At 38.8% G+C, this 13,791-nt stretch overlaps 1 protein-coding gene across 1 annotated transcript in view; it reads right to left on the bottom strand.

The window, feature by feature from the left end:
* Window positions 1-13,791, bottom strand: part of LOC139735388 (uncharacterized) — a 67,563-nt gene that overhangs the window by 32,545 nt on the left and 21,227 nt on the right. Inside the window, exons 2-4 of the mRNA XM_071646137.1 lie at window positions 7,174-7,422; window positions 6,530-6,682; window positions 1,624-1,809 (exon numbers count right to left, since the gene is read on the bottom strand). Of these exons, the coding sequence (XP_071502238.1) occupies window positions 1,624-1,809; window positions 6,530-6,682; window positions 7,174-7,422 (588 nt within the window). The remainder of the gene's footprint in view (window positions 1-1,623; window positions 1,810-6,529; window positions 6,683-7,173; window positions 7,423-13,791) is intronic.

Genomic DNA, 13,791 nt, shown 5'->3' with positions numbered 1-13,791 from the left:
AAAAGCAGCATTCTTTTATTGCAGAGGAAGTATGTAAATAGGGATACATGTAGTAACATGCTCCTTGTAACCTGCAATGTACTGTACCATTATTTAAGGAGAAAAAGCAGCATTCTATACAGCGTGGTCCTCATTATGCAAATAGGGGCAGTTACCTACCTCATGGACCTACTACACACAGACATTCATCGTTATGGTTAATTAATCCATGCACCTATACATCTCAAAAGCGCCACAAAGACATTTTTAGCATGCTTCACTGCTTTGATCCCTATGATTGTCACTGCAATCAAGCCGGGAGAAGAACGAGACGGAGATTGGAGAAATCTAAAACTATATTCTAAAACTATATGCGCAGAAGAAAATAACTCACAAAAATCAAGTAAAGTGAATGTGCAGCTGTGGATGTTTAAATAGCAAATCATGCCTCAAACAATTTCGCTTGGGAGAAGCAGGCAGTTTTTAAAAGAAAGCTAACATTTTGGCAGAATGATTGTCATTTGTGATCTCAATATTTCACTTTTCTCCAGCTTATTCCAGAGAAACAAGGGACTGTAATGGTAGAGAACAGGTATCTTGCCACTAGGTAAGGTCTTATGCGTGTGCGAAAATGTGCGAATCAGCAATTATCCATCTTTTGACACAAAATTTGCCATGTTCTCAGGTTTTGCTGCTCCTCATCATCTGTATCTATTCAAAGACAATTTCCGTCTGAAAAAGGCACATCAGCGACACACCGCAATGAGGGAAATGGTTCTTTTGTTAAAGGACAAGTTCACCTTCATTTTCAGAAGGATTGAGAAAATGCAACAATATTAGTAGAACACATCAGTGAAAGTTTGAGGAAAATTGGACAATCGATGCAGAAGTTATGAATTTTTTAGATTTTTGTGTTGGAACCGCTGGATGAGGAGACTACTACAGCTTGTGAGTCATATGCGTACAACAGTATAAAGAAAATGTAAAAGAAAATTCAACATATTTTCACTTTTTTCGCATAATAAAAGAGCACTTGACTTGCCTCTTTCTAAAGGCAGGGGGAATGATATTACCCATAACATTTGTCGGTAACAAGTCAGGGGAATGTGCACTTTTTTCAAAAGATGGAATTTTGTGAAATTCTCTTTATATTTTCCTTATATTGTTGTACGCATGTGACATCTAAGTTATTCATACACTGCAGTAGTCTTCTCATCCAGCGGGTACTGCACAAAGACTTCAAAAATTCATAACTTTTGAACGGATTGTCTGATTTTCCTCAAACTTTCAATGATGTGTTCTACTAATATTGCTACATTCTCTCAATCCTTATGTTTATGAAGGTGAACTTGTCCTTTAATGACGATGCACGATTGCACAATCGCCATTATCCAAGCACTTGAGTGTGCTCATAATCAGGTGGCGGTGGTGATGATGGGATCAAAGAAAGACCTCCGTTCATAGTCCATATTATGTAGTAGGTTCATGCCTACCTTTAGGGAGAAAAAGCAACATTCTGTACAATTAGGTCTTAGTTTAATACACACACAAAAACACAAAACCCTGGATATTCCCAACCAACAATATTCTACAGGCTGTACCAGCGAACATTCTCTACAGTACAGTACGATTGTGCTTTGGTACCTTTTGCATAGAAGCCAGAAGAATGTTCCTCGCGGCCAGGTCGCGGTGGATGAAACGCTTGTACTCCAGGTAGCTCATGCCCGCCGCAATTTGAAGGGCGTAGTCGCTGAGAGTTGCGACGAGGAACTTGCTGGCGTCCTCCCGTAACCTGTCCACGACGGCTCCCAGTGGGGCTAGCTCTGTCACCTGGGGAAAGACATGGCAACAGAATATAATATACTCCATTGCATGATACCAACTTGCACAAAAGAGCATTGATAAAGTAGCTACAGTAGATAGTATTTTTTTGTAACAATCCTTTTTATACTGGACATGGCCACATCACTACGGGACCTGCACACCTGTAGGTAAACAGTTCTAAGTCACAACACTACAACACAGAAAGCAGTTTTTCTATGTTCTTATGATGCTAGTGATCACTTTAAAAAAAACAAATCAGAGTACTTGTAAGTGACCAAGATACACAAATCTAGAATTTTCTGCAATTCATAGCCCAAAGGAAAAAAACACTAGCACTCTGCATACGTACATGATGCCTAGGTTCTTCCCCCCCCCCCCTCCTCATTCTTATTTCATTTTTCTATTCCAACTGTCCATAGTCAGGTTATTTATAGTGGGATAGCAGAATGAAAGAGTTTATAAGTGGCAAGAAAGATAAAAGTCTAGTATGATAAAAATATTTCTGCATAAATGAATTTTGAATTCAGCACATCACAACTTTAAACAGCCCATTGAGAAGGAGCTGATTTTGCTACAACACGCATTCCCACATAGACCTGCCCGTGTATACTTGGGACTGTCTTCAACAGGTTTAAATTGTTCAAATCAAAGTGTATTCATTCAAAACCTTACAAAAAAATGTTTAATGTAATAAGAGCTCATCCCAAAATTGCCTGTGAAAATGATTTTTTTTAAACACGCAAACTGTACATGACATAGTAGCCACACAAAGCTGCGCAAGGCTTTTCAGAAAGACTTGCATTCTACTAATACTTTAATTCATGATTTATGATGCATACTTCAACAGCTGACACGGTTCACAGCCCATCCTACAAATGTATTGAATATCAAGGATCAGTGTTCTAATACCTTGACCCACGACAGCTATACTTTGTGGGTGCTGATCCAGAAAGGCCGCAGCAGTAATGCAATGAGACCTATTGATGTGGTGCATGACGTTCTCTGTATAGTGATATCTTTCTTTTCTTGTCTCATTTTGTGTATATTAGAGGATACATATCTCTTGATCCTGATTTAGATTTGGTTCCTTTTTGTCACTCCATTATTCATTCCTGTGAACTCTTGCCATTGTCCTATTGTGTCTGATAAAGCTGAACTTTAACACACTGTATTTGACCGAGGGTGAAAAAGAAAAAGGATTACAGGCTGGAAATTTTTCTGTGCCTTCTCTTGGCTTGGAAATACTTTCAATACCCTAGGAAGATTTCCCTTGAAAAACATATGAACAGAATTTAACGAGAAGATATAACTGTACCGGAGATGTAATGAGGAAAAATAATACCTAGGACAATCTCATGAAATTTTTCTCTTTTAAGAAATATTAATCATGAAAGACACACAACCAAGGAAGACTAATTATGATGTGAGCAAAAATAAATATCTGAAAATTTGTTCTGGATATGCTGGCTTGTTGATAATTTGTGATTGATCATATGAACATAATACACATTTGCAGGCACCTTGTATGACATTACACAGTGCATCAGGAAGAGGGGATAATGACCCAAATTCTCAGTGTCCTGATTCACTCAGACACACTTTCTTTCCCTTTTTAACACAGAGCACTATTCTATGCTACACCGCCTACACGAACAAGAGAATTGACCGTAATGAATACAAAAGAATCAGTCAAACAGACTGGTAAAGGTTTCATCAAAATCAGACTTTAAAAGAAAAAATTCTTAATACTGTATACACTGTATATATGCTGAATATTTTGTGAGGTTTTCATTTTTGCAAATTTTGGGAGTCAGGTGCTATTTGCAAATTTTAAGACACACAAAAACATTGACTCTGATCCCAGACACAAACATGACGTGCAAGAACACATTTCTCCATTCAGTATTGTACTCTATGATCGCGAATTCAACCACTCGCAAAATCGTTGAGAGGTCCTAATTCGCGAAAATTTAGACTTGCTAATGTATATAACTTGTATGGCATATACAGTAAATGGAAACTGAAATACAGCTTTCCATGTTTTTCATGAATCAGATATAATACATAGTCACAAACAGAACACAAGAGATAGCACAGAAGAACAACAATATTAAAGAAAATACTAGAAGTTTGCAACATTTCATTTTTCTAGCATAATGAATGAGCAATTGACCTATTGTAGCTCTTGCAGAAAGCGGGATAAATTATCCCTGACATACACTCTATGTCAGAAACAAGTCAAATGAATCTGTTTTGTTTGTGTTTTTTTCATTAGAAAATTAGATCTCTGGAAATTGTCTTTTTCAAGATCGTTGTTCAGCAGTGACGTGACAAACCGTTGCAGTCTTCTCATTCAGCAATGCTGGCACCAAAACTTTCAAAATTCGAAACTTTTAAATGTTTAATCCAAATATCTCCACACTTCTCGAATGTGCTCTTCTAAATATTGCTGCATTCACTCAATCCACATGTTGAATACATTTGGGGAAATTTCCACTTTAAAGGGATGGTACAGTATTGGTGAAGATGAAAATTGGGCTTTAACTGTTTTTTGAGATACCAAGAAAACAATTATGAAATAATACAGAGCATACCATTTTAAGAGGAATTCAAAGTTTATTTGATGAAAATCGGGTTTGAAATAGCTGAAACATCAAAAAACAAAGTAAAACAAAGCAATCATAATAAAAGGTGGGTCCCACACTTTATTTCGAATGCCCTTTTTTGGATAGCTTAGCCATTTCAAAAATGATTTTCATCAAATAAACGTTTAATTCCTCTTGAAATTACATGCTCTTTCATCTTTTACAAGGGGTTTCTCATCATCTCACAAAAAAACCCAAAATGACAGAAACCTGAAGTTAGATCTCAACCAAAACTATACGATCCCTTTAAGGCAAAGATAAAAGCATTGACTCTATATGACTTCCTGAGGTGAAACAGACTCCTTCCTTCTGCCGGATCCAACAGTCAAGTGGACAGGGAGGAAACCACAAACTTCCTACAACTAGTTTCCAATACCCAGTCTTATCCCCCGCACTGACTCCAGCCCTATCCCCGTACCTACTCCTGCCCTATCCCCCGCACCGACTCAAGCCCTTGACAATATTCTGTTTCATACAGGGTGTTCAGACGCAAAAAATTTATACTAGAATGGTATAGCTATACCAGAACGGCATAGCTATACAATGAATACGTCTGAACGATGACTAACGAAACGATGTACATATTGTATAACGAAATGACATATAACGAAACAATGGTCAGAGCATCGTTTCAAACTAGAACTCAATAACGGAATCAGTATTCCATCGTGCCCATTGTGCGTATGAAAGTATGGCGACCGTAGAATGGTATAACTGGGCGAAAGATGACCCCATAGCTGTCACTCATGACCATAACAGCATGCGCATTGGGAAACTGCACATTAACGTTTTCCAGATCAGTCGAGATTAGCGTCTGAACGGTCTGTCGGCCATACGATGATTCATTATACGTCATTTCTTTATCAAGTTTTGGTATAAACTGGCTTGCGTCTGAACAGGGGGATTGTTGGCATTGTGAATGCGTGCCAGCACATCAAACGCCATGCACTCCTTGCCTATCTTATCTTTTACTCCATAAACCAGGCAAATGATTCATCGACAGTAGCCGGATGGATCATCGCAGTAATTACTTAACATAGATTATAATGCTTTCTGTCTTGTTGCGGTTTTGGCCTGTTTGCACAATCACACGATCCTCTTTACATTGTAAATATTGATAACAATTGCACCTAAATGTCATTTGTAGAGTGTCTTTAAATATAAGAGAGGAGTATCTATTGAAGCAGCAGAAGTCTGTTTTGATAGAAATAACACGGAAAGAGGAAACGACAGTGACAAATGTGATCCGTGTGTGTCTGTGAAAGTGGAAATGCCATGTGGGCGGGAAACTGAACACTGAAACAAATGTGCATTATATTCAAACCATTTCCAAGACATGCTTGATTTGCATTTGATTGATACTACTTAAAAACTGCACTCGCTGGTTCAGGTCAATAAACTATTATGAATGAAGTGCATGTTTGCTGAATTACATAGCATTTATATGTTCTATATTTTCATTTGTTTATTTGTTTTTAAAGAGAAACTTGATTTAAAAATGTCATAATTCCAGACATCAAACACTGATGCAAATAGTGTCGACAAAAATTTTCCTGTGCATTTTAACTCGCGTGCCAATCTTTGCTCTCGCGAAATTCACAAAATCAAAATGCATGCAAACATTCCTCATTTAACAGTGATATACTACCTGATGTGACATCACTGATTGCAATACCACAACTTCGAGCCTTACTGCATTATTCACGTGACTGCATTATGACCAATCACAGACCAGCATTAATGTAGACCATTTAGACAGCAGATACACAACATTTGCCAATGCGATAATTGCTCCAGTCTTTAATATTATCTCCACGGACTTGCTTGTAGGGTTAGGGTTGTGTTAGGTTTTCAGGTTTTCAGTAGTTTGATGTGCGAATTATTATTAGGGCTAGGGTTCTGATGTTTGTGGGTGGAAATTATGTTTGTAAAAACATTTCTAGTGCCACTTTGGCCAGGTGCTCTCTTTCATTTCTTTTCCTTTCTTTCATATTCAACAAAATACAGGTGTGCCCCCCTCACCGATCTGCCACTGGTACTTATTTTGAACAGGTGAGTAATGGTTATAAGCAGAGACTCACCATCATGAGAGGGGTGGAGAGGACCACCCCAAAGAGGCGGACAAGGTGAGGGTGGTCCAGGAGGTGCATGGCGTTCACCTCGTTGACAAAGTCCTCAAAGAACCCCGGCTGGTTCACCATGTCGCTGCGCAGGCATTTTACAGCGACCTCCACCTGTGGTTGGCAATGAACAGACAAGGGGGAGAAAGGAGATACCATGATGCAGATGTTTTACAATTCCCATTTCATTTGATAAACATGCTTGAGCCAAGAGACAGCAAGGTATAATCAATGTATAGTATTCAGGCAAACAGTAAAATGCTGCGAGTATGAAAAAATACTTGACATATTGTCTCAAAGAAGACAAAGTCATATTTAAATAGAAACGAAAAATGTTAACAAATATTAAAGGTGAAATAGAAATCTGGCTCTGGCTCCTTTTCATTCCTGATTATAGAATACAGACAAAGGTTTCAAAATCTTTCTCTTTTATGCTGAAGTAGAAGAAAATGCATGTAACCGAAATATAGACAGGTAATGACAAAATTTCACCGCCATCTTCTACTGTTTTTCTACATGGTTCAGAAGAAGACTTGTGACTCATGATTCCGCGGCTGTATTGACACTTGATGAAATTTGCAGAATGGGCGACTAGGAAATCTTACCTTCGTGCCGCGCGGCGTTTTCCAATCGCCTTTCCTGACGACGCCAAACGAGCCGTCGCCGAGCTTCTCGTGGAGTGTGAGTTCCGCCTCACTGATCAGACATGTTAGTGACTGCACAGTCTGCTTTGTCCCCTTGGCAACGACACCACTGCCGCTGCTGGCCGTGCCCCCCAGCTCACCCTGGGACGCCACTGAATTCATGCTCCTGCCACGATTCAGCGTTCCATCTGCCTTCCCACGGTTAAGAACCTGCATCAGAAGATGAAAGTGGAAAAAGAAAAGATCTCATGAGCATCAATTGTATAATTTGTGTAGCATATTGTTTACACATGAATGCAAGTTCCACATTGATTGAACTTCTTCCTAGTCATAAATTTATACACTTTTACAAAGTTTGGTAATGTGGGGGGGGGGGGGGGAGGGGTGGAGGGAAACACATCATATGTAATACAGCACTTGTAATCACATACACCTGTTTCCACAAAAAAAGATTATGTCTTCCTGGAATACAAGTATCATTTCTTTCACAGCTCTACCATCAGCTAGGAATAGCTACCAATGAATGATGCCAATATGGCACAAAGCAATTTTCACAGGAACACTATTAAACTTGCATTCATGAATAATGTACCACTACTCATATTGACTGAATCAATTACATCAAGGTCTGTCAGTATTCATGAAAACAGGTTGGATGATTTTTCTGGATCTTTGAAAACTTACAGTACAAATAACACACTGCTTTGTCAAGTTGATGCAAATGAACTTGTATGACATGATTCATACCTCCTTGCATTGCTAAAGATAAAACAGCATCAACAGAATAATTTGGGGAAAATGGGAAACCATTTACCAGTATAACCTGTTGACTGAACATATTCATTTGTTCCATTTGAGGGTGCATAACTATACTGAGAGGCTACAAAATAGATTTTGGGAATATAGGGAGTACAATCACACACACACACACACACACACACACACACACACACACTCAAAAGATGTTGAGAGGGAAAATAATGCACTTTATCCATACCCCTTACTGAGTACAGTGAGTGCAAATGTATAATGCATGTTATGAACTACAAGATCTGGGCCCCGTTTTATCAAAAGATAAAATCGATTTTAGATTTCCTTACCACACAGTCTGCCATGGACTTACAGTTGAAATCAACTTTATAATCAATTTTAAGTCTTCATAAAACAGGGTCCTGTTATATGCATCAAATGTACAATAACATCATGACATACATTTTGTACATCCTGCATTCTAAATCTATAAAAATTTACCAATCATCATTAGGATCTCTGAACATTCGAGCGTCAACCTGGTAACTACAAAGTAAATTGTATCACACCATAGTTACGGTACCTTTATACATTTCATTTTAAAAACGAAACCAAAACCAAAACACGGGCCAAACTAGAATACATAAACAGAACTCAGTAGGCCATTGTTGAAAGTTCACTGACTGATCTTTACAAAGCAGACTTTGGACTATGTGTACATGGGATACCACAGAGCACATTCAATCAATAGATTGCATTATTAGCAGATGTGCCTCATTCTCATCATGTCCACAAGACATCTAGGAGATAGTTTCACATTCTCAAAAACTGAATGCATAATGATGATACTTCCTAGATGGTGGAAAAAACCTCCACCAGTAAAAGCGGTTGCCGACACTTGCAGCAAATAAGATGCCAATTGATGCATCTAAACACTAGATACAGTTAGATTTCAATATCCCTGGATACACCATGGTATCTGATAAGATGCTGCAAAGAATATAAGGGGAAAAAAAAACACCAAAAAAACTTGAATCAGAATATTCCATGCTGTATACTGTAGTGACACTTACACAATTTGCTGTACAAAGACTTTTAAGACACCAGAGGTTGCTAATTATCACATTACGATCCAGTCAAGCTCCTCGTATTAATATTCGCACAATTCTCTTTTTGGTGATGAACTCCAAGGTTTCATGGACTGTATCCAGGTAGATGACGCCCTAACATCTGGTCCTACAACATCGAACGCACACAAAAGTGCCCCGACATCTCACTGCACACCTCCATATGTATGTCGAGGGCTGGGGCAAGATGGAAAAGTGACTGTTTGATTTTCGACTCAAGATGGGGTGCAAGCGCTCCACTCTATGATACTTTCAACCTTACTGACTGGACATCAGCTGAGACATACATACAAGTAAGAGAGAAAATTGCAGTGCGTGTATTTCTCATCGCTATTCGTATTTTCTGCAGTGGAAGCCTTCTTCCAATGGTGACCTGTCTTCATTTGACAAATGAAGTCAGAGAATCATAAAGGGAATACATTTTAACGCCCTACAGTGGATTTCATTCATTTGAATACGAATGCAATTTTAACCCGTCGAGGACAAGTCCCGAGTATACTCGGGCAGGTGTCTATGGGATATGTGTGTTGTAGCAAAATCAGTCTGTCCTCAATGGGTTAAGAAAAAAATAAATCAAAAAAATGTGATGAGGAAACCACAGTATGCTACACAGCATACCTTCCACTGCCCACATCAATACCACCACTACCGCCAACATGTACACAACCACAAGCTCCAAGAGTGGGTGCATTCTTTCTCTTCCTTCCTCCCTTTCCAATAAACCACAACAAAAATTAAAAAAAAAGTGAATGAATGAAATCAGTATAGCTCATTGATTTTGCTGACATTATAATACGTATACAATCTGTTCATTCAATGTATACAAGTTGGTAATACAATGGCAAATCTGTCACAGCAGCCCTTGATATTAACCCGTTGAGGACGAGTCCCTAGTAAACTTGGGCAGGTGTCTATGGGAAATGCGTGTTGTAGCAAAATCAGTCCGTCCTCAACGGGTTTAAGGCCAGGTGATTGTAGGATAGTGTATTTGATAGTCATGGTATTGATTTCAAAAGTTGAATTATACTTTAAATAAGATTAGAGTTGAGTTGGTTTGACTTGTAAAAGTCATAATGATTTTGTATCGTCTACATTTTGCTGGAAGCTTTGCAAAAGTTTAATGGCAATTTCCAGAACCAACAGGTGTGTGAAAAATAGTGTATCTAGAGAGAAAGAACTAGAGGAGGGGAGGTCAGTTTGTTTGCTATGTTTTGGGCATTTTAAAGCTTCGTGCATCTTTTCCAATGTGTATTTAAAAGTGCCTACAAAAATATATAAATAAAAAATCAAGACACATAACAGCTCTACAGTTGGCTTTATTAACAGTTTTGATAATTAGGCAGGGTTGTATTACAAATGTTATGTAAACAGTGTACAATGTACATCTTTCTCATACTTGTCCAAGGTAGGAACTTGGGATAGGAGGAGTTTTTACAATGTACATGTACGACTTATCATGCAAGTGTCCTCATTTTTTTTTTTACCATCCCAACACCAAGTTAGTTGCAAGCCATTATCTTTTGGTTGTAGTGCACTGTCAGCTAGGGTCTTTTAACCTGTAGACGGACTGATGTTCTTAAATTGACAAGCATTTCCCATTTTCCCAAGCCCATGGATACTTGGGACTCGTCTTCAACAGGTTGAAATATTCAAACATACACTTGTACGCCCATCATCAAATGCCATACTGCACTGGTAGTGGTACATGAGGAAATAAACAAACTGATGCCTACAATCCCGAGTATATTGGATTTCACGTCCTCTTCGATTCCAAGCTTCTCTCGTGATTAATAGGATGGGCGTTATTTTCGGGTTTCAAGATGGACAAGATAGGAATTTCTGATGGGGGGGGGGGGGGGGGGGAGGGGAGGGTAGCTGGTCTGGGCAGGGTAGGAACCATGGCTCCATGATGTGAACATTTGCAACCTGAATGTCCAAATGCGTGTGAATTATTAAGTGGACAAGATGGGTGGACAGCAACCACTCGGTACTGCCCGAAAACAAAAACATCATCCATCATGATCATAATCATTATGCGCTCCTACAAATTTGTAATGTCTTCATCAAACCTCTACAGGCCAAATAAAAAATGCTGAAATCCTTAAAATTCTCATTATACCGTGTTGCTGGTGTCTTCTCCCTAATTATGCAGTGTGAATACAAACAGAATTTTATGATTCATTTTCTCCAGCGATTTTCAAAATTTACATGGGGGTTGGAATGTGTATTATTAACATGGCCAGGAACACATAACTGTATAGTGCACCCTACTTCAGGTTGTGCGTAATGCGAAATACATTCTGTGCATAATTCAGGGAGTCATTTGCGGGAGAGAATGTGCCAGGCTGTAAGCCTCCTTCTCCACAGTGCTGCATTCATCCCGAATGCCTCAGGAAAGACACGTCTAGACTGTCGTATTCACTTGAGAATGAGCGATGCTCTCGATGCATGGCTGCCTACAGTAATATGTGCTTGCCTGTTAACAGTAACACGTCATATTGAACTGGCAAACTGCCCATTGTACTTCAGTATCACATAATAGAAAAGCACCGTCCCATGGAGGTGGGGGGGGGGGGGGGGGAGTCACTTTCGAATCTATTACTAGATATCCCCCCTTCCCATTTTGTTTCCTTTATGACTATTTTTATTTGAATATGATTTCAACCGACAAATCATCCTTGACATGATAATCACCAGTATTAGCTTACATACATAATGTATTTCACAGTCTACAATCTTTCTGAGGGGTGATAAAACACCACCTTGCATGTTTTGCATGTGCTGGTAGTGACATTAACCATCTTAACCCTTTCAAAACCACCAAACTAAAATTCCATGACAAGATTTCATTGGCAATGAGTGCGATGATGGACAAAAATTGTGTAACAGTTAGGCCTACCATCCTCAACTGAATAAAATGTAACACTGGCACTACAGGCCCTACAGCTGTATGTAATTTGATTGTTTGCATACATACACTGTACTGTGGCTGTACAAAAACACTTTACCAAGTGCACTTTATAGGCTTGCACATAAACCATTTTCTACTTTGCAAGGTGTTGGATTTCTGTTGTGAGTTAAAAAACAACAATTACTTAATACCAACGAAAAAAGAAAATCTTTAATTTCCATCTTCCTTCTCTGTATGGCACACATATCAATACACACAGAAGTTTGCTCAATGTTCCCTTCACTCCTGTTTGGCAGCAAAGGTGTAAAAAATATTCCCTCAATGTTCTCTTTATTGCAGAGGAGTATGCACGGATATGGGGGGGGGGGGGGGGGGGGAGGAGAAGGAGGTTAGAGGTCATAGTGTGACCTTGAAGAGAATGCCCTTTCACCCTTTCCCATTTAGTGATTGTTGACAGGTGTGAGGAATTCTGCCTCAGGTCTTTATTCAGGACACACTCCACGCTCTCACAAGTTATTTGACCACATTTTAGACCTTGGAGAACCACAGTCTCAAAATTTCACTGCCATTGCACATTGAAGTCTTATTTCCGGGTATGATTAGGCTTTGATATAGGGTATTATAAAAAAAAAAAAAAATCCCAATTCATATGCTGTCATATTTATAATTAAGTCAATTAAAAATACCATTTTTATCCTCCAGGCCCTCAAATGGATATAAATTAACAAAGGCAAAAGGGTTTTCCTGAAGAAAATTGGAAGGAGATAATACATATATTTGTACACGTACACAAGTGTACCTCGAAAGCACTACTTTACAATAGATATTGTATCCCATATGGCACAGAGCTCACGAAGCTTGTTTTACAATATCATCAAGCTCTTTGTAGACCTGTATGGAATGGTTCATAACGGTGTATTTTTCAGAAAATGTTACAGTAGCTTTCCTACACAGGATTAACTGCAGAAGAAAAGAAAGTCTGCAATCTCTCAAATTGTTCAGAACCACTTGACAGTTTATTACACTGTGGAGTTCTTTAACTACATTTGAATACTAGTGTGTAGCATTAATTGGTACTCCTTCTCCCCCCCCCCAAAAAAAAAGGATGTTCCTATTAAAACATTAGGTAGGCCTATGTTTTTACCATCGACCCCTTCTGATATCAATGTAACATAAGAACACAATAAGTTGAATTCCCACAATCCTCCTTTGATTGTAACTTGAGAAACATTTTTGTTATAGCCAAAAACATGGATCTGCCAATGGCTTTATACCGCATGGGGAGTGAAGTCATTATACCCAACAAATGAGGGCACCTGGGGGTACAGAGCTCTCATTTCTTTGGGGAGATTTCCCTTGACACACTGTATATAACGCTTGAATGACAGCTGGGAGAAAATCTATTTGGTAGTATCTGTATGTACATGAAGCTCAGCTATTCAGCATGGAATATCACAGGACCAACTGTGTACACACATAATTTACCCCCTGAAACATACAATGTATTTTCTTTGTACAAATAGTTTTACCTCTGATACTATCAATTCACAAGAGATGATTTCAGCACAAATAACAAGAACAAAGACACAAAATGAGGGCTCCAAACTCACAAACTGGTGCTTTGCAATATGGTACAATTGTATCTTTAACCCGTTGAGGATGGACTGATTTTGCTACAACACGCATTTCCCATAGACACCTGCCCGAGTACATACTCGGGACTCGTCCTCAACGGGTTAAAGGGATGATAGTATCGGTGGAGATGAGGACTGGGCTTTTAACTCTTTGCGA

This window comes from Diadema antillarum, unplaced genomic scaffold (genome assembly GCF_040938485.1).
Source record: "Diadema antillarum isolate AM-2024a unplaced genomic scaffold, OU_Dant_1.0 seq00000574_RagTag, whole genome shotgun sequence".
Classification (NCBI taxonomy): Eukaryota; Metazoa; Echinodermata; class Echinoidea; order Diadematoida; family Diadematidae; genus Diadema; species Diadema antillarum.
The sequence above is the reverse complement of the archived record's forward strand: the minus strand, read 5'-3'. Positions and strand labels throughout refer to the sequence as shown.